Below are 25,727 nucleotides of genomic sequence, written 5' to 3'. Positions count from 1 at the left end.
TGGATCCACACGGGTCCACAGAGGACTCAGACCAGTGATCTTGACTAACCTCCCTTCTCCCCACTAGGGACACCTCTACTGCCTTTCTTATGGCTTCCTGATGTTACAACCCACAGCAACACCCTACTTGATATATACACCGTATTTTTCATGCCATTATAATTTATCACATTACTAGAATATTCTGCTAAATATCCGAATAGCAAGCCTTATGAAGTCAGGAGTGTACATAATCCATTCTGCATCCTCAGCCTGTGGCTGTGGTGTGGTAGAAGCGTGGAAATACAATGAGTTATGAATGAGTCCAACACGCCCTTGTAGTGCCAGAAAACAGTGAGAAACTGACAACTCCAGAGACCTTTATTGACTGACCAGCGTGGTTAGACTGAAAGGCTGAGTGGTCTGGGCCACAGGAACAGAAGTGGGCAGCTCAGTAGGCCGTCTGAGACTGCTGCTGGCGGTAGCCACCTCGGCGCATGTAGCCCTCGTTTTTGCGGTAGCCATCTTTCTGGTCTGTGGGAGAGAAGGGCAGGGAGGGTGTGAGGGCCAGGGGAGAGGCAGCAGGGGCCAGGACCCTGACAGCAGGGGGAGTAAAACCACTCACCTCGGAAGTAGCCACCATAGGTGCCCTGCTTGTGGTCGAACACCCGCTCATTATTCTCCACCAGGCTGCCCAGCTTCTCAGCCAGCTGGAGAGCCAGATTCTGCTGCGCAGTGGGCTCAGTGCGGTGCATCACCACCGTCTGCGTGGGCTGGTCGAGGGAGGCCTGCCGGGAGCAGGAGGAAGTGGTGACTGGGCCCTGCCATCTGACCTCCACGACTCCACCTCCCACTCACCACGCCCACCTTACCATCAGCTCTTCGTTAATGATCATCTTGCTGATGATGGAGTGCACGGTGGGCAAGTCCAGCTCGAACATGTCTGACAGCGTCTCCATGCTGGGAGGAAGGCAGCAGGCAACGGTTAGGATCCCGACCACAGACAGGGCCCTCTGCCTCCCCAGGGCCCACCTCACCTGATGGAGTCATAGACACTGCTGTAGGTGAATAGGTAGGTCCTCAGCGACTCTTCCTGGATCTTCCTGTGGGGAGGGCAGAAAGGGGTCCTCAGGAAAGGAGACCAAAAGTCCCTCCTTCCCCACCCATGGTGCCCCTCTGCTCACCTAACCAGCATGGTGCGGACTTTGTCAGCTTCAGGGAAAAGATCCCAAACCTTCCCATTCATCTTCTCATTGATGATGAAACTGTGGCAGGTCTTCCAATCGCCCATCTTCATGGCCTTGGAGGCCGCAACCACATGTTCCCTCATTGACTCAGGGGGACCTGAAAGGGTTGGGAATCAGACAGGGCCCCGAGGACCCTGGGCAGAGGGTGTGGCTCAGGGGTACAGTGCCCCAAAAGCAGTTTGAGAAGGAACACAGGTCAGAAAGGCAAACAGCTGGACTAGACTCTCCCAGCTGTCCACTGCCCAGCCGTGGGATTATACCGTCACTAGTATCTGCATTCATTTAGGCCTGGGCTAACCTGGTCCACAGGTGGCCTTTAGGAAACTTGACTCGCGAGTGTGGCTAACCCTATGTGCACCTTCCTGAGAAAAGCATCCAAAGCTTTCATCAGATTCTCACTGGCTCCTTGGCCTAAAATAACAAGTCTAACACTTGACTAGAATGGTTTTTACCCAACTTCACTCACTGTCTTCATGATTTCCAACATATCCATACATTTATTGTTATCCTTTAGAGTTAGCTCACTTAAAGCCTCAGTCTAAACTCTCTGTAAAATCATAGGTTGGATATGCTGATCGTGGATCTGGGCCCCTAAATACTATCCTGAGAGACAGCAGGAACACGGGCCAGCAGGAGTTCCTGGAATTCAGGGCAGACAAGTCTTAAAGCTGTGAGACTACAAACGGGTGGCACATGTGAAATGTGGCAGACACGGGAACAGGCACTGCGAGCTCAGATATATGCACACAGACCCAGAGAGACACACATGAAGAGGGCTAAGTGCACGGAGGGACATGCAGCCCTCTTGGATGAGCCTCCATTAACACTTCCTTCCTGACTGCTTCTACTTCAGCTCTCATGGAACCCAGCTCTGTGAGGAGGTAGGCCAGGCCTGCCAGAGCCACCATGATCGTCAGATGTGTAAAAATTCAGATTCTCACTAGACATTTCCCTATAAACTACCCTTATGTAAGCTCAACAAAGTTTGCGTAAGGGGCACCTGAACTTGGGCATGACCGACACACGAGTGGTAGAAGATGAACGTATAAGGGATGGACCCCGGCAGCAGCTTGGCTCACTCAAGTCCTGCTGTGCACCAACTGCACCAGAAGGGTGTGGTGTCACATGCCTGTAATCCTGGCTCCTGGTTACGTGGAGGCTGAGGCAGGAAGATTACAAATTCAAGTCCTGCCTAGGTAAATCAGCAATGGCCCGTCTCGAAAGAAAAAGGGCTAGGGATATAGCTCAGTGGTACAGTGCCCCCGAGTTTGATCCCCAGTACCACTATTTCACTACGCTACATCCCCAGACATTTAAAAAATGTTTTAGTTGCCAGGCGTGGTGGTGCATGCCTGTAGTCCCAGCACTCAGGAGCTATGGCAGGAGGATCGTGAGTTCGAGCCCACCCTGGGCCACAAATGAACTACATAGGGAGACTGTACCTCAAAAAAAATTTTTAAAAATGCAAAAGTTTTTGTTGTGAGTCAGGGTCTTGTTAACTTACCCAGGCTGAAACAGTCTCAGGTGCTAATTGCCCAGGCTAGCAGCCCACACTCACCCTCAAACTTGTGACCCTTCTACCTTGGCCTCGTTCAGTGCTGAGCTCACAGGTGTGCACAATAGTGCCTGGCAAATTACTGAATAAGTGTTGACTCTAGTTGGCCTGGCATAAATACAACATGCATGAAGAGCAAAAAAAGACTAGAGGAACATATTAGCTGAATTAAACTTGTGCAAGTCACTTCTCTCTGCCCCGGTTTTTCTCATCAGGAAAAGGGGGTAAAGGGGGTAATAACAGCACTTTTTTTTTTGGTACCAGCGTTCAAACTCAGGACCTTGCCCTCGCCAGGCGAGTTCCACTGAGCTACATCCCCGGCCCTCTGTTATCACAGAGATTATTTAACAAAGATTAAATCAGCTATTATTTATTTGTGGTTTTTTTTTTTTTGGTACTGGGGATTGAACTCAGGTCCTTGTGCTTGCGCAGCAGGTGGCGAAACCACTGAGCTAAATCCCCGGCCCTAATCAGCTATTATTTATAAAATACTCAGAACAGTGCCAGACAGAGGAGGTATTATTAAATCAAATGGAATCACCTGGTAGAAGACTGAGTTCTTTTAATTTCTCTCTCTTTTGAGACAGGGTCTTGCTTTGTATTCCAGCTGGCCTTGAACTTGCAGTGACACTCCTGCCTTAGCCTCTCCAGTGCTGGGATTCCATGCACAGACCACCACACCTGGTTGCTTTAATTCCCCCAACCTTAATCATGAAGGGCAGAGGAAGGGGGCTGCACTAGAGCCCCCCACTCACCCAGCAAGGGCTGTCGCTCGCCCACCCGGAGCTGGTGATGGAACTGCTTGCTAATCATGCGTCGGCGGGCATCGCTCTCGTGGGCAGCCATGTAGGGGATCTCCAAGAGCATGGCAGACACCAGGTAGACGCACTCCAGCAGCTCCAGGTTGATGTGTAGGTGGAAGGGCACCTGCCGGCGCCGCTCTACCTTCTCCTGCTCCTGGTTGCGCTCCTGGAGGCTGCGCAGCAGTAGACCTTGGCCCAGAAGCTCCTTGGCCCGGCCGCTCGACTGGATGTCCAACAGGGCGTTGTGCGCATCCTTGGTCAGGCCTTGGCGGAAGGCGCAGATGCCCAGCTGCACCATGGTGCGGTTGTACAGAATCTGGGGACAGAGGATGACCCACTCAGAGTTGACATCCCAGGAGAGTTCTTTATTCAGAAGATATGCTTAGAGCACCTAGTATGTGCTGAGTACCAGGCCATGGCTTGGGGACAAAAATCAAAGCAGACAAGCCCTGCCTTCCATGGGACGTCTATGAAAATTCTCATTATTTTTTTTGGTACCGGGGATTGAACTCGGGTCCTTGCGCTTGCCCAGCAGGCAGCGAAACCACTGAGCTAAATCCCCGGCCCTTCCATGGGACTTCTAGATGTGAGGTATGAAGGACAAAATAACCACACTACGAGGATGGTGATTCATGAGGGAGAAAAATAAAAAACAGGGGAGGGAATTAGAATGGGAGCTGGTACGGTGATGGTGGGTTGCAATTTGATCTAATTAGGCCTTATTTTGAAAAGAATACATGAATAAGGACCTAAAGAAGAGAAAGCCAGTGATGTAGCTATCTATGGGAAGAAGGAGCATTCTTAAAAAAAGGGAAAAATAAAGGTAATAGTCCAATGGAAGAACTGTCCCGGGTACACCTGAGGAACAGAAAGGGCAGTGTGGCTGGGCTGGAAAGAGTTGTCATCACAAGCTAGGGGATGGGCAAGCGGAAGGCATTTTAGGGATCTCGAGGGAGGAAAGCTAGGGAGGGTCTGAAGCAAGAAGGAGCTAACATGACTTGGCTCAGCCCGGCTGCTGCATTAAGAATGACAGGAGAGAGACCAAGGGGACACAAGGGCAAAAATGGAGCGAGATCAGCTACTTGGGAGGCTGAGGCAAGATGACTGCAAGTTCAAGGCCAACCTGGGCAACTTAATGAGATGCTGTCTCAAAAGATAAGGGCTGAACCCCCCACCCCCTAAAAAAAAAGCTTATAAAAATAAGGGCTAGGGGGCTGGGGATTTAGCTCAGTGGTTTCACCACCTGCTGGACCCGAGTTCGATCCCCGGTACCAAAAAACAAAAAAAAATAAGGGCTGGAGGGCCAGGAATGTAGCTCAGTGGTGCCGCACCTGCCATGCCTGCCTCGTCTGCCTCCCAAGTGCAAGGCCCTGAATTCTATCCCCAGTACCACCAAAAAAAAGGGCTGGGCATGTAGCTCAGAGCAAGGCCCTGGGTTGAACCTCTGGTATCACGGTGGGCAGGGGAGTAGCACTTCCTACTTACAGGGAAAAGCTATTTCCCTGTTCAAAGTGGGAGCCAGGCAACATGTTCTCACACTACCTTTATTCAGCACTGCCTTAGACATCTGAATCACTGCAAAATGACCAGAAGCCTAAAAAGGAAGTCTGCTTGCCTAGGAAGAGAGCAGAGCTCAAAAACCCTAATGCGAATCATCCCAAATCAGGGACAATCTGCAGTAATACAACTGTACCTACAAGCAGGTGACAGTATTTTAAGTAGAAAACGTGAAACCTGTAAGCTGGGCGTGGTGACACATGCCAGTAATCCCAGCACTCAGAAGGCTGAGGCAGGAGGATTGCTTCAAGTCTGAGGACAGCCTGTGTTACATAGAAGTTTGACTCCAGCCTGAACTACACAGAGAGACCCTGTTTTAAAACAAAACAAAACACACCCCACAACATATCACAAATGTATAAAAGATCCTCCATCAAATGCTGCTAATAAAGCGGCAAAAACCTTGAGAAATATACCTCTGCTTTGCCTCAGAAAAATAAGTATTGTTCTATAAAATGTGTAAAACTGGTGCAACAAAACATGGTTGTAACGTTACAATGAGAGTTTACAAAGTTTGGTAATTAAGGGCTGTGGAAAGAGGTGGGGGGGACGGTACACATATGGAACTAAAAGCTATCTGCTTTACTAATACTACATGCAGATTGTAAATACACAAATCAAGATTTAGATAATATCATAAATCTGAATTAAAACTATTAGTCACTTCATCTGCTGAGGCAACAAAAGACCTCAGCACACTTAGGTTTTAAAGTTTTCATGATCTACAAAAATAAGAAAGTCACGCTTCTTCCCCAGCTTTTCAGTGAAGGTACTCCTTCCACTGTCAGCATTCACAGGCTGACATCAGCACTCACATGCAAATAGTTCCCAAAGTGAATGAGCACATGACTTAAGAAGTGACTCTAAAAAATAAAATGGCAGGGGCCGGGGATTTAGCTCAGGGGTTTCGCCACCTGCTGCACAAGCGCAAGGAACCGAGTTCAATCCCCCAGTACCAAAAAAAAACAACCCAAAACTGTTTGCAAAACACAGGAATAATTTTCTGCACTGAAAACTATAAAACAATGAAGAGAAAAATAAAATAAGACACAGAATGTGCAAGGTTGAAAGGTTTAGTAGTAAGATGTTAATTCTCCTAGACTTGATTTATAAATCCAATTTGATCCTAAGGCTTTTTTGTTAACACTGACAGGTTAATTCCAAAATTTATGTGGAAATGAAAAGAGCCTAGATATCCAAAGCAATCTTGAGAAAGAACAGAGTTGGAAAACTCACACTGCTTGAATTCAAGACTTACTATTGTATAAAGGCAGAGCAATCAAGACAGTGTGGGACTGGCACAAGGGCAGACAAGAAGGTAGCAGAAGACAGGGGTACTCCCACTCTGACAGAGTCGTGCGGTTTCCATGTAGTTTCTACAAAGGAACCAAAGCAATGGAACAGGGAAGGAAAGCAATCGCTACAAATGATGCTGAGCCCAACCTCACACCATATTCAAAATTAAAGTAGGATGAATTTTAAGTTTAAAGGTAAAAGCTAAAATCATACATGTTTACAAGAAAAAAATATTTTCATGATTTGTAAGTAAGCAAAGATTTTTTTTTCAGACAGAACCAGGAAAATAGTAACTGCATCAGAAAAAAGTGAAGCCAGACATGGTGGAGCATGCTGATAATCCCAACTTCAGGAGAGACTGAGCCAGGAGGATCCCAAATCTGAGGCCAGCTTGAGCAATTCTGCATCACCAGTCTCAAAATTTAAAAGGCTGGAGGGTAAGGTTCAGTGGCAGACCACTTGCCTAGCATGCATGAGACCCTGGGTTACATCCCCACTACCACAGAAAAGAAAAAAAAAAAGGATAAATTAGACTCCACCAAAAGGCATGCTTGAGAAAGTGAATAGGCAAACCACAGTCTGCACAGAAATATTTGCAAAACACGTATCTGACAAAGAAGTGGTTATCTAGGATGTATACAGAACTCCTACAACAGCACAAAAAACCCACAAAAAAACAGAACAATTCCATTTTTAAAAATGGCCAAAAGAGTTGACTGACCATTTCATGAAAGAGGCTACGAGAACAGAGAGCAGTACTGTTATTAAAAACTACCACCACAGGGGCTGGGATTTAGCTCAGTGGCACCATGCCGGCCTCGTAAGCGAAAGGTCCCAAGTTTGATCCCCGATACCAAAAAAAAAACAAACTACCACCACCACAGGTTCACTTAAATGTTCCATATATAACTATTTCCTTTCCCAATTGTCTTAAACACACAGTAAGAGGATCTACAACTCAGAAGTAGCTTCAGTACTTCCTCTCTATATAAAAATCTCAAAATAAAGCTGCACACTAAACTAGTTGTAGCTGGGCGTGGTGGCACATGTAGGTAGTCCTAGTTCTCGGAAGGCTGAGGCAGGAGGATTGCCGCAAGTTCAAGGCCAGCCTAAGCTACATAGAGAATTCAAGGCTAGACTGGGCTACATACCAAGACCCTGTCTCAAACCCCCACCCCCAAAAAACCAGTTGTTATGGCTGTGTGGTGTTTCAACACATCACCCTGCATTTGGGTCCCTATCTTCCCTCCTGATTTAATAACTTATTCAAGGTTCTTTTTCAGCTTTCTAGGCAAGATAATCTCCAAATGTTCCGAAAGAGACACACTGTATGTAAAATAAACATTGGCTGAACCAGGAAATATATTCTCTATACCACATGAATCGAACGCTACTGGAAGAGTACAAAACATGTGTTGACGTGGAAGAGGATGAGAGAATGCTGGGATCTGGGGAAAACCAAGCACCTCCTTAAACCTGCACTGTTCCGGTTGGGCCAGTCTGTCAGAGCTGAGGACATGGCCTGGCTCCTCAGCTTACCTGCACTGGTGGGTCTGCATGCTGAATGTTGTCCTGGAGGTGGCTCATGAGCATGAGGTCACGGGCCTGGTACCAGCGGGAATGCAGAGCGTGATGGTAGATGTGGCAGAGGATGGCACAGGTGCGGATCCGGTCTGTGCGATCCTTGGCATAGATGTACTTGCACAGCCGCTCCATCAGTACAGCTGAGTCCTCACCCTCATTTTCTGCCTGGTCTTGCTCAGACTGAGGGAAAGGAAAGTTGCTGGAAATAGATACTGGCAAGGACAATGGTTTTAAAAGGCTCAGGTCCTCACAATCCAAGCTGAAACTTTATCCAACCTGATTTTAATCCACTTCCCTCCCTGCTACACCTCAGGAAGTTCTACTTCTAGGAAAGATTTGCCATCAAGTCCTAACAATCAAATAAGAGAGAGAGATCCACACATCTCTGACCACCAACCGCCCAGGGCTCACCTTTGAGGAACCTTCAGGAGGGGTAAGCTGCCGCTGATGGGCCTTGTAATCAAACTTGTAATAGGTGTGGAGGATGCGCCTCAAGTAGACTCGGCAGATCTCCTCGGTGGTGCCCTTCTCCTCCAGGTAGCGCTGTACCCGCTCGATGATGGCACACACCTGTGCCTCATCCTTCAGGTGCTCCACATACTCTGGTAGTGAGAGAACCCACCCTCACCTCAGCTGAGTATCTGGGCTTCCTTAGCCTTCTGTCCCCAGTCAACCCAGTCACCTTGCTTTGTTTTCTTCACTCATCAGAGAAGTATTCACTGTGCCCTGAAAACATCGGTCTCTCCCAGGATGTACACCCTTGCTTTCCTGTGACTTAGGAAAAACGATCCTAACTGCTAACCTTGGCCCTCAACAGCCAGTAAGGTCTGGCACTTGCCTCGCCTCCTGATTCCCCTGGTCTTTGTGCACAGCCACTTTATTCCTAGAGAGCACCAAGCTCATCTTCTGTTCTTTCTGCGAGATGCTCTTTAGCAAATTTTTCCCAACTGACTCTCCTTGGATCTCAACTGAAATGGCCCCTGCCCAGAGATGCTTTCTTCAACCATATCTAAAGCACCCACCAACCACACCAGTCACTTTCTATCTCAGGGCTCTACTTTAATGTCTAATTCACACTTCGCATTAACTAAAATTATCTTTTTTTTGGTGGTGGCACTGGGGATTGAACTCAGGGCCTCATCCATTCTAGGCAAGGGGTCTACCACCGAGCTACACTGTTGGCCCTAAAATTACCTTATTACCTTGCTGCTGTTTGTGGGACTGCCCTTCTCTAATAGCAAAGGGAAGCTGCATGAGCCCTGAGACCTCTGGCTGCCTCATTCATCACCACTCAAGACTGAGTGGGCACATTCACTGGCACTGAGTAAACTATACTGTGCTTTGCCAGCCCAGTGCCTCTGATGCAAACTAAACCAACCAAGTGAAAAGAGGCCTTAACCCAAATGGCTCTCAAAGCAGTGTCTAGACCAGCAACGCCACCCTGGAGCATAAGATGCAATTCCCACCCCTCCCGGGACTCCAGAATCCACGGGAGGGGGGCCCTGCACCTCCACCAGTCCTCTGTGCAAGTGCTGTGCAAGGGCTGACCTTGCGAGTGAGGGTCAGTATTTTGCATTATTTTGGTAAATTCTTCATCCATTCGTTCCACCAGAGTTAGGATACAGCCCCGGACACGCAGAGGCTGAGGAAGAAAGCAAAGGAGCAATAAACACATTAGCCCAGGCTTCTGTCCTAAATCTCAACTCTTATCTCCACAGAGCCTTCCCAAAGCAAACAACATATGCCTCCAGGCACCATGCCTATTCCTCCCTTCACCTGGTCAAAATTTTGCAGGTTCTCACTCTCTTCCAGAATGTTCTCTCCAACAAAGATGTTGGGATTTGCAAACAAGATGTCCATCAGCTCATTGATGCAGTCCAGGCACTTCTGCCACATCTCTGGCTGCCAACAGATCAGACAGCAAAGTCACATGAGGGTGGAGTAAGTAGATGCCTCCCAAGAATTCCTGCACCAGAATGTACAGGGCCTTAAACTGTCAAGGCTGTGTACAAATCCCTGAGTTTTAAGACATTAGGCACATTTGTCTCCAAGCTCCTCTTCAGTGCCCTCACCTTCATGTATGTGGCCAGGTTGGGGTTGTAGTCATAGAGAGAGGCAATGATATTGAACTTGATCTTGACGATGACACCCTCCCCCAGGTTGTTTTCAACGGCAATCTGGACCAGCAATTGTAGCAGCTCAATCTGGGTAGCACTGGAGGGGTACAGAACGGGCAAGGCTTTGGGGACAACACACCCCCAGATGCCCTCTTCCAGCAAGGAAGCCCATTTGATTCCCTTATCCTTACAATCTGTACACTTGCTTCTTCTCTAAAATCTCCAACAGAAAAGGCAATAACACTAACAATCCTAGAATGGTATAAATGTTTTCATATCCACCATTCTTTTCAGGCACTTAACCACTAGAGGTGAACATTATTCTCTCTACAGATGGCAAAACTGTCCTAAAAAGGCTAGGGGACTGGTTAAAGTCACACAGAGAATACACCACAGAAAATGGACAGGTATGTCCCAAGCATACTGTTCCTCCACTACAGCCACACAGATTCTCCCAAAACGGTTCCCCTCCCGACCCTGAACTGTGGAGAAAAAGAGCTTTTACTCTCTAACCTCACAGCCTGGGCCAATGAATCTTACCGATCAGTTCCCTTCTTGCCCCGCGCCTGAAGGATCTCATTCAGTTTCTTGATGACAACAGCGTGGGTGATCTCAGTCCCCTTAGCAAACATTTTTGGCTTTTCCTAGACCAACACACAGCCTGTCATGTGCATGCCAACAAGAACTTGTTCTTGCCTTTTTCCCACTCTGACCAGGAGGGCACATGCATACTGTCCCAAACCGTCCCAGTTCTGTTCTGCACTGAAACCCTCACCTTCACGAGGGGCACTCCACCTCGGACCCTTTCCCATTCCCCGCCTTCATTGTCCTCCTCCTCTTCATCTAGGCGCTTAGATTTCCTATCATGCTTCTTCTTGGCTTTGTCCTCCCGCTTCTTCTCAGCCGCCTTCTTGTCCTCCTCTGTGGTAGGGGCTCTGCAGCGAGGGGGAGATGAAGGACCAGTGCCCTCCCCTGAGGCTCCCTCCTCCCACGAACTACCTCTGTTCCTCTGCTAAGGGTCCAAGCTGCGCTCTACGATCTGGGGAGCAGAGCAACCCTAACCATAAGCAAAGTCAGACCCCGGGAGGATCTGAGTTTGCTGGACTCTGTATCACATACACCTGTTCAGATCCTGAGGGATACACACTGCCCACTGACCAGGCCACCACAGACACAGAGACAACCTGCCACAGAGCACCTAAAGTAACTGCTAGGGTTTTCTGAAGAATCCAGAAACCTAAGGGGCCAGAGATTTAGCTCAGTGGTTTCACCCCCTGCTGCACAAGCACAAGGAACCAAGTTCAATCTCCAGTACCAAAAAAAAAAAACAAAACCCAGAAACAACCTAAGTTATTTTCTTTGGTACTAGTTTCTCTACCCAGACTGACCTTTGTACTAGACACCAACTCAAAATAAGGTGAAAAAATTTTCTGCTGTTCCTAGGCTTCCTCCTCTCCTCTCATGACAATTGCTTAATCTAATTCCACATTTTTTTTTTTTTTGGTACCAGGGATCGAACTTGGGACCTTGCACTTTCGAGGCAGGCGGCGGAACCACTGAGCTAAATCCCCGGCCCTAATTCTACATTTTAAAAGAAAAACAAAAAATTGTCCAATACAACAAAATGCCTGAGAAAGACTAAGATATTTTGAGACTGCCAGCAGACTTTCCAGAAAGGTTCAACAAATCCTCTTCTGTGATTGTCATAAAGAAGCACTTGAATATTTGTAAGTGGATTTGACTTAGAGTGCTCAGAAGCACTGAGTATGGTTAGCAATAGTTTATGACCTTCCCGGCTGGGTTAAGATCTCCCCTGCCAAGAGACTAATGCTTTAAGTCTCGAGGCCTATGGAAGGCCTTTCCCTGTTGCTCCCCAACAATAAGAACCCATTTACAGGTTTGGCAAATATACAAAGCATTGTTCATTAAACTGAAACCTCTTGGTCCATATCATCCCTACAGCTTTCCAAAGGCTGAAGAGACAATGCTATTGTGAAATTAGTGCTTCCAATGACCTGAATTTTCCTTGGTCTAGTTTCACTCTTAGATGTAAGAATCCTATGATCCATAACTGAAAAGCGATATGAAATTCCAATTGAAGACCTGGAACTTGAGTTTGAGTTCTCCTGGCATAGATCATCCCTTGGTAAGTTCCCACGGTGTTAGAGAAACAAGAACACAAATGTTTATATTGAGAGTATAAATCAGTTATACGTCTTTACAAGCGCCACCTACAGTCCTGAAGTTTATACACAGCTGAGGGCCGACGATTAAGAGACCAACAAAAGAAGTCTCTTTCTCAGACACAGAGCCTCTAGACGCAGAGGAACTCTTCAGAAGCAGATGGCACCACTAAGATTTCACATGATGCCAACTCTTTCAAAACCTTCACATCCAGATCCGCAATTGAGACTAAAGATTTACTGTGTTTTTTTTCCTACTTGCCCCATCCCACAGCCCTGTACAGGGGCTTCAATCCAGGACCTTTGTACCAAGCTATATCCCTAGCCCTTTTTATTTTGAGAGAGGGTTTTGTTAAATTGCCCAAGCAATACTTGAACTTTAGATCTTCCTGTCTCAGCCTCCCAAGTGCTGAGATTATAGGTGAGCACTTCGTCCTACTGTACTTCTTTTATGTCGTCTTTTCTACTTTTTCTCACTGCTCATCTTTTCAGTGGTTAACTGTCCAAGTTTCAAAACAAAAATCTGTTGTTCACATGGTCACTTAACAGAATGGGTCCTTGACACCCATCATCAGTTTATACTTAAGAATTTCTACCCCAGCTACAAATTCAGAAACCTCATTATGTAACCTAATGTGGTCGAAATAGCTTACTTTAAAATTTTTAACTGTTTTAGCCCCAAACTAACATACTCCTTAAAATTAATCTGAAAGAAAACTGATCTCAAACACTGGTCAGTGAAGACTAAGCCTGGGCAATAAATACTGTATTAACTTAATACTCTAGGAAAAAACATCATTAAGATGATGATGATGACTTGAAGAAACAAGTCACAGTGCAAGCCCAAGAACCCGGGTTCAATCCCCGGTACCAAAAAAAAAAGAAACAAGTCACAAGCAGGTGCTTGTAGTCCCTGCTACCTGGGAGGCTGAGGAAGGAGGATTACTTGAATCCAGTTCAACACCAGCCTGGACAACATAGCAAGACTGTCTATTTAAAAAGAAACAAATCGGGGATTTAGCTCAGTGGCACCACACCTGCCTTGTAAGCCCAAGGTTCTGAGTTCTATCCCTGATACCAGAAAAAAAAGAATAAAAAAAAAAAAAAATCATTTGATTGAAGTTCACCAAACTGATTATTACAGACATTCTCTTAAGTAGGTTTAGCCTGATTACAAAATTAAATACAAGTTGTAAATATTTCTTGTAATAGCTATGACTGTCCTCGTATTTTCTGCCCATATCCACTACCTATCATAAAAGTGCTTTAACACTGCCATGCAGTCTTAGCCCACATCAGAGACTAAAGCTCTTGAGGATAAACCTACTCCTTTACGAACATTTTTTTGTTTTATTTTCAGGGTCTCTCAGTTCAGTCTTTGAATTACGTAGCCCAGGCTGGCCTCAAACTCATGGCACTCTGCCTGCCTCAGCCTCCCAACGCCCTGGGATTACAGGTGTGCACCACCATGCCTGGCTACCTCTGCATACTTCCACAGCTATCTTGGGAGGCAATGTTCCTGCCCTATTTTATAGATGAGAATGATTACTCAATCTCACACAGCTAATAGACACCAAAGTGAGATTTCCACTCCATCCACATGCATCAAGTAATACAGTTAAACATTTGGCCTCTGGAACTTCAAAATTCATATTCCGATAACATCAGCTTGTGATATCAGCTAATTAATAAACCTGACTCTGAGAGTCTGCTGTACAAGGGGAGTGGCTGGCCTCTCCTTCCCAGAAGGACTCCATGGAAGGAAGAAGCAACAACCTCCAAGATGACAAAGGCTTTCTACTCATCTCACTGCGGCCCCGTTCCCATTCCTTTTCTTACTTTTTAAGGAATTTTGAGGCAAGCACAGTTTGTTTCCCTTCCTCCTCCTCCGAGTCTGACTCAGAAGATGTGATACTTGTGTCCCACTCCTCATCATCTTCAGAGTCTTCCGAGTCCTCATTCTCGTCCTTTGAGGAGAGGAAAGAGTCAGAGGGAGAAGGCAGGGCACTGGCCTCTGTTCTCCTCGTCACCAGAGCTCCGGGGGTTCAGGGGCAGAGCAAGAGTAACTGCTCCTCAAGGACTCAGGGTCGAGCTGGAGCCCAGAGGGTCACAACTCCCCACTGCACACACCTTCCAAAGCCAGGCCCAACATTTAAATTCCAGTTCAGTTCCCTCAGCACTCTATTCTAAAAGGAAGCCCATTCCCAAATCAGAATCCATTAAGCCCCACCCACTCTGAGTCTTTTCTTCTCCTCAGAGAACCACACGGTCTCTTGCAGGCAAATTATCCCCAGCTTTACCCTGGCTCTAACCTCCACCTTTTTGAGGAACTTGCGACTCTCTCCAGAAGGGGCTTCTGATTTCTTCTTCAAGAAAGCTGCAGCGCTGACTCCATCCTCATCTTCATCCTCATCTGAAGAGCCTGGCAGAAAAGGAGGGGAGAAAAATGCCAGACCACCAAGATTAAAGGGCAACTAAGACCCCAGGCCAATGAAACCTCTAGCTCTGGACTTCCTAGCTATTTCCACACAAGGTGCCCTCTCTCACCTTCTGAATCTTCCTCATTCTTCTCTGCATCTTCATCAGCAGACTGCTCAGGGTTCTGGACAGAGGGGAATAAGAGAATTAAGGAAACCTGCCAACCACAACCCAACATCCCTTCATCTGACAGTTCAGTCATTGTTTTACGTTCAGTCACATTTCCATTTGTTAATGCTCTTTTATTTATTTATTGGTACCAGAGATAGAACTAGGGTCCTTCTGCTTGCAAGGCAGACGGCGGAACCACTGAGCTAAATCCCTGGCCACTAACGTTCTTCTTAGTACCAGGGTCACTGTTCCCCAGTTCAGTAAGTCTCCCCCTAGCATCCCCACCTGCTTGTAGTTTGTGATTTGGGACTCAAAATCTCGGTTGTATTTTCGGATCTTCTGGCGCAAGGTACTGAGAGCCTTGGCATTGTTCTTGTTCATCTTCTTCTTACCTTCCTTGTCTTCCCAAAGCTAAAGGCAAGAGGCAAGAAGGGGAGAAAATGATCTAAGACTTTAGTAGTGTTCCCTAAACTTCAGGCTTCACTATGACTTTTTTTTGTCATGCAATCTGTATATCATCTGTACTTATTAACCACATTCATTAACTTTTTTTTTTTTGGTGGTGCTGAGGATTGAACCCAGGCCTCACACACATCAAGCAAGCACCCTACCACTGAGTTATGTACTCAGCTCATTAACTTACTTTATTTTTGGTACCAGGGATTGAATTCAGGACCTTGAGCTTTCGAGGCAGGCAGCAGCATCACTGAGCTAAATTCCCAGCCCTACAGTAACTTATTTTTTGAAGATCCTTTATACATCACCACTGAAAGTACAAAACCATAAGCTGGGCACACACTTGTAATCCCACCATTCCAGGAGGATTACTTGTAAGTTCAAGGCCAGCCTGAAATACAAAGTGAGATCCTATCTCAAAAATCCCATTGGGCCAGGGATTTAGCTCAGTGGTTCCAGCGCCTGCCTTGAAAGTACAAGGTCCCAAGTTCAATCCCCGGTACCAAAAAAAAAAAAAAAAATCCCAAACAGCCAGGGATTTAGCTCAGTGGTTCCAGTGCCTGCCTCACAAGCGCAAGGTCCTGAGTTCGACCCCTGGTACCAAAAACAACAACAACAAAAAAACCCCGAACAAATAAAAGTATAAAGCCATTAAGAGGTGGTAATAAGCACAAATTCAATCAAGTTCTTAGCAAAACAAAAGTTGCTCTCTTAGCTCTATCTCATTTCCTATATTCTAGAAAACACTGTATACGAATAGGCAAAGAACCCACAGACATGATCCCTGGGAGTTACGATCATGGCTAGTCCCTCACCTTTTTCTAGATCCCCTTTACCCACAAGCATTGCACCTCATTAAGATAGTCCTCGAGGTCAGCCAGGATGCGGATATAGAACCGGGGCACACCTTCCTTGTCCACAATACTCTTGGCCTTCCCATATGCTTTTCCCAGGAGCTCAAACTCTTCCAGGCACTTGGTGACATCTCGAATTTTCATGGCATTACGAATGGTCCGGATAAGGTTGGTCAGCTCCTCAAACCTGGAGTGGCAGCCAACACCACACAAAACATGTCCACAGTGGAGAAAACTCACCGCTGCTCCCAGCTTCTTGCCATCAACCAGCCTCCCATGGCCTTACCTCTTGTCCTTGGCACTTCGGACAACTCTCTTGGTGTCTTCTTCATCCTCACTCAGTAACAATGGCCTGTTTGGAAGTACCAGAGGTCATTAACCTTCATTCCTAGTGCCACTATCTTTTCTTAGAGGCAGCAGGTAGAACTGAGGACTCAGGTCATCCACACCACACCCAGGTCTTTAACTTGCTCTCCACAGACTCATCTTGTACAACTCTATCTTTTTTCTTTTGGTACTGGGGATTGAACTCAGGACCTTACACTTGTGAGGCAGGCAGCAGAACCACTGAGCTAAATCCCCGGACCTACAACTATATTTTTAAGTCTACTTCATCTAAAGCCTTTTGTCAAATTGGAGCACATACAAAAACCACAGCATCCATCTTCTCAAAAATAAATGAAGAATACTTATTTATTCTGAGACAACTAATTACAAACAGGCACAAATCACTATTAAGTGCTAAAAGAAAAAATGTAGAGAAAAAGGGCACTTCAACTATAATGAATGGAAAAGGCTTCATGGAGCTGATACCTCAAGGTCCCAGAAAGCAACATTTCCCAAAGGAGGAAAGGCCAAAGACAGAGTTTCAATGTCTTTTAATGCTTCCATTGCTAATATTTTTTATGACATCAAGATACAGACTCAGCATTCGGCAAGCAACAGTATTTCAATTCTTTCCATTTTATTAACTTTCCTGAATATTTTGTTTTATGCAAGTGTTAATTTTTCATTTGTGACAGTGTTGTAAAATCATATTCACGTTGGTGTACATATACATCAGTGTGTGGATATACATAGATTTTTGAACAGTAGAACAAAGATAGGGCAAGAACAATGGAAGTGGCATGCAAATGAGAAGTTTGAAAACTAGCACTGCATTGTTTCAAAGGGTATTTGCAGAGATGAGGGAAGGCTGTCTAAGTGGAGGTAAACAAGAACCTAATAAATATTTGGGAACCTGCCTGCAGAGACAGGCGGCTGGATTTCAAAGCTACATCAGGAGTCGCTCCAGACATTAACCAAACGTTTAGGGTTTCCCTCTATGAGCAACGTGAGATTAATGACGATTTCTTACAGGTAAGAAGAGCTATGATTTTTGGATTTTGGTTAAGACTGATCGATGCAGAGAGGGAGAAGAGGCAGGGAGAAGAGGCGGATAGAAGGGAAAGCGATGCGGGGGTGAGGGCTGGGCGGCGAGCCTGCAGACTTAAGGCCGGCTAAAAGCTGACACAATAGTCCGAGCCAGGGGAAATTTGCTCTGCGACTCTCCCCCTCGTACCCGACGGCGGGGGGAGAACCCTCAGCAGCCCAGAGCGAGGACGTCCTCCCTACGCTGCTTCGCCCGTAAACCCCGACCTTCCCTAGAACCCGCTCCTGCCGGGACCCCGCGGCGCAGCCCCTCCGACTCACTGTTTGCCGTAGTTTCCCCCGACAGGTTTGGTGACGAGCTCCTCCCCGGACAGGGACGACTCGGACTCGCTGTCCGAACCGGTGGTGAAAAACCGCGACATGGAGGTGGCGCTGAGGGACTGCGGCCGCGACCTGAGGAGAGCCGGAGCGTCACGGGTCACAGGAAGGGACTCGGGCCACCACCTCCCCACCCCTGACCCCTCACTGTCCCCGCCCGAGTCTCCTACCTCGAAGCACGAGCCTCAAGATATACTAACCACCTGAGCTCTGGAGACCCACGGCGAAGCCGAAACAGCGGAAATGCCGAGAGGAAGAGGCGGACCGCGCGTCACTTCCGGGAAGCGCTGACGAATCACGGGGGATGACTACAACTCCCAGCAGGCTTCGCGCCGCAGGTAGGAGGAGAGAAGCTAGAGGTTGGCTGTAAGGCTTCGGCAAACTGCAGCTGCTTCCTGAAACCACCGCTCCTGGGCGGCAGGACTTAAACACGAAATACCTTAGCGTCATCCCTGAACTGCAGAATCAGAATGTAAGGGCAGCACCCACGTGATACTGATGGGCTGCTAGATGCTTGGAGCTAGGCTTAGAGCAAACTTCCATTCAGACCTTTAGGGTTGGAATCCCAGCTCCACCATTTCCTTAGGCAAATTTCCTAACCTCTCTGCTTCGGTTTCCCCAAACTATAAATTATTTAATTAATTAATAAGAAATTAATAATAAAGCAATAATGGCATCTATTTCATAGGGAGTTATGAGAATAAAATAACAGTACCGTGAAGCATTTGGGCAGTGCGTTGTGCAAAATTAGCGGGGAATATTAGCTAGTATTCATTCATTCATCATTCCACAAATAGTATTTATTGTGAATGAGCAGTGTCCTAGATGCTGCATACAGCAGTGAGCAAAATGCAAAGGACTCCTGCTTTTACAAAGAATTCACATTCTAGTGGAGAGACATAATTAGCAAGTGCTTTGGTTATTTTTTTTTTTGGTACCGGGAATCGAACTCAGGACCTTGCGGTTGTGATGCAGGTGGTGGAACCACTAAGCTAAATCCCCAGCCCAAATAGCAAGTAAACAAAAAATTCCACATAATAATACTAGTAAAGCACAATAAAAGCGACTGGTTAGAGGAAGGTTCTTTATGGATAGAGGGGTCAAGACTCGTGATTTTTGCACCAGGCTCCAAATGACAACAAGGAAGGAACCATGCAGAAGATCATCTAGGGAAAAGAATTCCAAACAAGTTCAAAGGCCTTGAGGCAGAAATGAGTTTTGCTGGGTTCTGAAAATAAAGAGAATGCCAGTAAGCCATCAGTAAAGTGAGCAAGGCATTCATAACAAAGAAGTAGGCAATACTAGACCCATGTGGGTCCTTATAAACCTGAGGATTTAAATCCAGATGCATAGGAGAGACCCTCAGCAAGGGTTTTAGCATAGACTACAATATTTTACACTTTTGAAAGTGTTTTTGTCACACGGCTTGTGTCTGTTTTAGTTTCTTTCTTGTTACTGGGATGAAATACCCGATACCCACAAGTTAAGGCAGAAAAGGTTTCAGTCCATAGTCGGCTGGCTCCAAGGCAGGGTAGCATGGCAGAGCAGAAACAGTCCATGGCAGTGCAGGCAAGAGAGAACAGCCTTCCTTCTTCTTTCCCTTTTTATTGCATCCAGGCTATCAGCCTATTGGCTGGTGCCATGCACACCCAGGGTGGGTCTTCCCTCTTCAGTAAATCCATCATCCACACCCAGAACTGTGCTAAGCCAATCAATGAATGAATGCCAGTATCAGGCACTCATGATCCAGGAATCTCCCAAATCCCCACCCACGAGCACATGAGGCTTTAGGGGGACATGTAGATATAAACCACAACAGCGTCTCATTCTATTTTTACTGGGAGAATATCATTCCATTATATGGTAAACATAAAATGTATTTCCTGAGACTCCTTTGGATGATTGCTTCTTTTGCTCATAATAACCCTGCAAGGTGGGCAATATTGTCCCACTTTGGAAAGGAGGAAGTCAATGTCCTAAGAGGTCATGGCAGCCACAGACCACAAGGAGTCAATCTGCATGGTCAATGACAAGACCATCAGGGTTGGGCTGGCCAAGCTTGCAGAGGGTTGCAGGCACCAGCCAGGGACTTACTGTGTGCACGCTAGGGCACCTGGCCGCTTTTTCCTTTAGACCTGGGTGTTCTGGGCCTGGGCTACTGTTTAACTCAGAAAGTGGATCTGGTCCCAGGAAGCAGGTTCCAAGGAGGGCTCTCCCTTTATTTTCCAGGTTTTCCTTGGTTGCCCTGGGCCAGATCCAGCCTGGAAAGAAGACTCTAGGGCAGGTGGACTCTGCATTTGTTCTCCAGCCTTTTCCTTAGCTACCTCCTGCTTCAGCGATGCTCATGAGATTCATCCACATTATTACACATCCTGGTACAGTGGGTCGACCTTTCTTCCAGTGCCTGGGATTGAACTCAGGGCCTCATGGATGCCAGGCCATTGCACTGCCCCAGAGCTATACATCCCTTCAGCCCCTTATTCTTTTATGATTGGATAATAGTCTTCATAGTATGACTATGTCAAAATGTATTTATTCTGCTATTGATTTGGGTTGTTTCCAGTTTGGGGCTATTAAAAATAAAGCTTTGGCAGGAGATTTAGCTCAGTGGTTTTGGCACCTGCGCTGCAAGCGCAACAACCCGAGTTGAATCCCTGGTACCAAAATAAATAAATAAAGCTTTTATCAACATTTTTTTTGTTTGGTACCGGGGATAGAACTTGAGTCCTTTCAACATTTTTATTTACAAGTATTTTTGGATATAAATAATTATCCTCTGAGTGAATACTGTTATACCCTAAGTGTATTTATGAAGGAGGAAAAAAAAGGACATTTTAAAAAAGAGATTTGCATTGTAGTATGTAAAGAGCGAGGCATGATTTCCCTAGAAGGTATAAAGCAGTCAAAGAGATTGGCTCCTATTACAGTGATAGTTTGTTTTCCCGAGGTAACAACTATAACATGAACAAATAATGAACCTTTTTCCTTCTATGTGACATTACAAACACACACACACACACACACACACACACACACACACACATATATATATATAGTTAGAATTTTTATACACAGAAAAACAGTAGGTTTTACTATGGGTGGTGCCTTCAGGGAGGAAATTTTCTGAATACAGCCAACAGCTCTTGTAAAAAACTAAACAAAACAAAAAACAATGTTGCCTCAATGTCTTAACTCTGGCTGCTATAACAAAATCCCATCAGGTGGAGCAGAGTGTGGGTGATGGTTAAACATTTACTTTTCACAGTTTTTAGGATGTCCAAGACCAAGGTGCCGGCAGATACCATGTGTAGTGAGAGCCCTCTTCCTGGGTTACAGACAGCCACCTTCTTGCTGCAATCTCACCCAGCTCAGACGACAGCGTCCAGCTTTCTCTTCATCATGAAGGCTCCACCCTCGTGACCTCCCTACTTCCCTCACAAACCTCCACCTCCAAATGTCGTACCCCTGGGGGTTAGGGCTTGGGAATACTCATGTCCACAGCCACACTGTATTTGAATGACTGAACAATCCAGTGCATATTAAAACCAAGCAGAAACACTTTGGTTCCTATGTAAGATGAAGTTAGGGTTGGCACATGGATGCCTGGGGAGGGGAACCTTGAGGAGCCATTCCAACATAGACGGACCGGTGCCTCAGGGCCCACAGTGCGTGCAGGGCATCCTGGCTGCACCCTCTGAGGACATTGAGCCATCACAGTGAGATTCACCACAGGAAACCGAAGGAAACTTTCGGAATGACCCAGGGGCGGTGGCACCCAGGGAGAACCACTGTTCATGACCCGCTTGCTGAAGTCAACAGCAGCCACAGCTGGTTTATTAAATTTAACTTAATGATTTAATATTGAGTAAAATTAAAAGGTCAGTTTCTCAGTCATACTAGCTACATTTCAAGTGCTTAAAAACAACATGCAGGAGGATGTGGTGGTGCATGCCTGCAATCCCAGCCCTTGGGAGGCTGAGGCAGGAAGATCACCATGCGTTCAAGGCCAACCTGGGTTACTTAGTGAGTTCAAGGCAAGCCTGAGCTACAGAGCAAGACCCTGTCCGAGAAAACAAAAATTAGACAAAACAAAACTAAACAACCAACCAACAGGCAAAAACTCCATATGCACTGTTATGCTAAGCAAGCCAGGAAATCACCAAACACTGGAACAAAGACAGAGTTAAAAACTGAAAGGAGTTTATTCACGTGAGTGGACTCCACCCTCTAGGAGAAGTGAAGCCCAGAAGCAAGGGACAGCACAGCTTTTATAGGTAACTCAAACAAAGAAGCTCAGGGAGAGGTCAACATGTCCTTTAACCAGCTGCAAATTATCTTTCACAACCCAGCTATCTTGTCAAGATAGGACATTCTATGGCTACAGGGTTGGCGGTTACGGGGAGACACCAGGCACCATCTGTTCCCAGGAGTGATAAAGCATATCTACAGAAGCAGAGCGAGCTGTTAGAAGGACAGTTACAAAAATGCATCTTTAGGAGAATTCCAGCACTCTGTAAGGGGAGGGGTATGAGGGGAGTTTACTCACAGGCCAAGATGGCGTTGCTTAGGTTCACTTTTGGTCTCACATTCCCCACTGGTTTTTGTACAAAATCAAACCTTTGATTTATCTCTGTCATATATTTTTTTAGGCAAGGCTTTATACATTTGATTCAGCAACATAATATTCAAATTTAATAATCTATGAACCACTGAGAGCACCCCATACAGTAACGTAGGCATTGTATGTCGCAACACGCTAACAACAAACTTATGAGTATAAGAAAAAGCTGTTTTAACTATTGCATATTAGGCAACCATTGAGTTAACCATTGAAACAAATCCCATCCTAATTTTTTATTATGTATTTTTTTCTGTCAATTTTTTAAAATTGTTTTTTTTTTTTAATCTCTGGGCTATTGTCAGTCATATTAAAACAACACATATTTTTTATTTTTTCACATCCTTGATGATGGAACAAGAAAAAGAGCAAGTAATCTATTGTTGCCCTGTTGTCTAGTATAGCCCGTCGGTGTAATTTCTGATTGATTAATGCCAAGATAGATGAGGTAGCATTTAGACCTTTGACCACCTTGCATGCCAATTTTCATGCCACCTTTTCTGCATGAATTTCTATGGCAGGCTGAGCAAGCACAGATGCTATCATAGGTATCACTTGAGCATCTGTTAAGAGACCTACATCATCATCACATCCTGGTTTAGTATAGGGTGACCAACGTTTAATTTTGGGGCACTAACAAATCAGTTTGATCTGGGGATATTATGGCCAAGTGACTCAGGCAGCACCGAGTCTCAGACAAGTAGGCAGGGATATAAGTAAACGTTACTCCTTCACATGTATAAAACCATCCTGATGGTAAAGGCACATGACCATCACTGTATATGATTTTTTGTTTCTCATAACAGGTCATTTTTTCTAACCTTTTTAATCTTAGACATTGTGTATTGTTTAACATAATCATCTGAGGTGTATATAACGTAATAGCATTTTTTGGTTTAGAATAAGAGGGGGGCCCCAATTGTAACTATCTTTATACATAAGATTTTTTCCTGGGATGTCTTTAAACAGGGTATAAGGTTGTATCAGACTCAAGGGAGTGCATACCGGGATGAGACAACTCCCTAATACATAATGTAAATTTATGTCTACATTTAAACAGAACTCAGAGAAATTAAGTGATTGTGCCAGCTGAATCCAAACATTACCAGCAAGGTCCAATTGTTTTTGGGGTAATATTGTCAATGTTTCAGAAAATAATGACTTAAAAATAATGATCATAATAAATGTTGAATTATAGGTCAATATAGCAAACAACATTATTTCCAGCAAAAGTAGTCCATCAGTTTTTCTTTTTATCTCTTGGGCCTCGGGGTTAATGTCTATCTATTTATCGTCATTTTTTTAAGCTGAAACTGACTCACAACCCCACTCAGCACACTAAGGGGGGCTTTTTTGACACTTTGAATGGCCGTCTGAATTTCAAGCATAAAATTGTAAAGGCTTAAGGACTGAGACAGCCAGATTGCCCGGAGTATTTACCAAGTGCCACATTATATTTCAGCAGTCTGTACTTAAGGGATTCAGGTGGGGACGGAACAGTTGGCATAAAGAAACAACTTTAAACTTTAGATCATTTTGGTCTGGTCCAAACTTTGTCCGTCTATATATGTGTCCCGTGTCAGTTTCCCAGAGCTGCCATTTTTCCCACTGGGGCGGTTGTCCCAGCCGTTGTCCCCCCACACATTTCAGTATTAACAAGAAGGGGATATATTTCCAACCTGTCCCAGTCTTAGCTTTTTGTCGCCTGGTTGACTGATGATCCTCCACTTGTCCTCCGAGGTGTCCTCAGGAGCCACTTTGATGTGGCAATGATGTATCCACGGTGTCTTTCCCGCAAACTTTACAGCAGATGGGGTCATCAAGATCACCTGGAAAGGCCCTTCCCAATGTGGCTCCAGAGCCTTAGATGAATGTCTCTACCAGCACCAGATCTCCAGGCTGAAATTTATGGCAGGTGACATCAGGTTGAGGGGCCAGCCTGGCTTCCTGAACTCGATTTTGCAGTTTCTGTTGGATTACCTGGAGGGCTTTTAAAGAATTTAACAAAGTATGATTTTTACATTTTGATACATTTTTAAAATTTACCCTGGCCAGTAAGGGAGGTTTTTTTTGGTGGGAAGTTTGCAAGTAGCCAATCTGAGAGTGTTATTCAGCTCTCCTTACTGCTGATTGGCTGATGCCCTGTAACCCATCTTGATCAGATGCACTGCAGGGTGTTGTACGGTGGGTAGCTATCTGGAGTGTTCTCAGTTTTGTTCCTTTTTGTTTTGTTTTGTTTGAGACAGGGTCTGGCTATGTAGTTCAGACTGGCCTTGAACTCACTGTGTAGCCCAGGCTGGCCTTGAACTTGTGGCAATTTTCCTGTGTCAGCCTCCTGAGTACTAGGATTTCAGGCATGGGCCACATCGCCCTGCAGTTTTGTTTTTCTTAAAGCCCTAAGACCACTAAAATGCAGCCAAAAGTCTTTATTAATACAGTATTTTTAAAATTAAATTAATAACTGTGGGAGACATAGCATATTTAGGGTTTAAACTATAAAAATAGGCATTTACAGGCATTTTTCTGACTGTATCTGCAATTTGCAGTTTTTCACAATCCAGGGGTGCTCTAGAAAGTAACCCCCGTGAATTTCAGGGGTCCACTGTCCACAGAGGAGGAGAAAATATTTGCAAGTCATGTATCTTAGAAGGGACTTACATCTAGAGTGTATAATGAAATTCTACAACTTCAAACCAAGAAGCCAGTTTAGAACTGCCTGCTTTATTTTTTCTGTGCTGGAGATTGAACTGAAGGCCTCAGGCTTGCTGGGTAAGTGCTGTACACTGAGCTGTAGTCCCAGCCCTGCAAGTCCAATCTGAAAATGAAATGAGCAAGGATCTGGGTAGATATTTCTCAAAGAAGATGTACGTATGGCCAATAAACTCATGCAAACATGTGTAACACCAATAACCATCAGGGCAATGCAAATTCAAACCACAACAAAATACTACACTCCCGAGATCGGCTGTAAAAAAACCAAAACCAAAACACACAAAATGGGAAACAGCCAGTATTGGTGATTCTGTGGGGAACCTGGGGCCTCATGCACCACTGCTGGGATGTAAAATGGTGTGGCCATTGTGGAAAGCAGTTTGCCAGTTCTGTTTGTTTATTTCTTTTGCTTTTCTTTGTTTTGTTTT

The 25,727-nt window shown here is 45.6% G+C and overlaps 1 protein-coding gene across 3 annotated transcripts; it reads right to left on the bottom strand.

The window, feature by feature from the left end:
- Positions 1-342: 342 nt before the first annotated feature.
- On the bottom strand, positions 343-18,281 carry LOC101722119 (eukaryotic translation initiation factor 3 subunit C). Of its 3 annotated transcripts, none has more exons than XM_004856058.4 (21): positions 18,170-18,281; positions 17,913-18,044; positions 16,507-16,572; positions 16,218-16,407; positions 15,196-15,321; positions 14,869-14,923; positions 14,634-14,743; positions 14,161-14,288; positions 10,914-11,073; positions 10,679-10,782; positions 10,094-10,235; positions 9,798-9,923; positions 9,570-9,663; positions 8,433-8,623; positions 7,977-8,201; positions 3,537-3,900; positions 1,164-1,323; positions 1,017-1,082; positions 852-939; positions 605-767; positions 343-513 (listed from the first exon to the last, which is right to left on the bottom strand). In XM_004856058.4, exons 2-21 carry the CDS (start codon positions 18,011-18,013, stop codon positions 431-433), a joined length of 2,742 nt encoding a protein of 913 aa, XP_004856115.1. In that variant the 5' UTR covers positions 18,014-18,044; positions 18,170-18,281; the 3' UTR covers positions 343-430. The 3 variants fall into 3 exon arrangements, with proteins under 3 accessions (XP_004856115.1, XP_004856114.1, XP_012931899.1); XM_004856057.4 differs by having other exon boundaries at positions 18,140-18,252; XM_013076445.3 differs by having other exon boundaries at positions 14,640-14,743; positions 18,140-18,252.
- Positions 18,282-25,727: the final 7,446 nt, after the last annotated feature.

The sequence above is a fragment of the Heterocephalus glaber genome, unplaced genomic scaffold, assembly GCF_053883595.1.
Source record: "Heterocephalus glaber isolate CG9 unplaced genomic scaffold, H.glaber_assembly_v1.0 deba00000943, whole genome shotgun sequence".
Lineage (NCBI taxonomy): Eukaryota > Metazoa > Chordata > Mammalia > Rodentia > Bathyergidae > Heterocephalus > Heterocephalus glaber.
The sequence above is the reverse complement of the archived record's forward strand: the minus strand, read 5'-3'. Positions and strand labels throughout refer to the sequence as shown.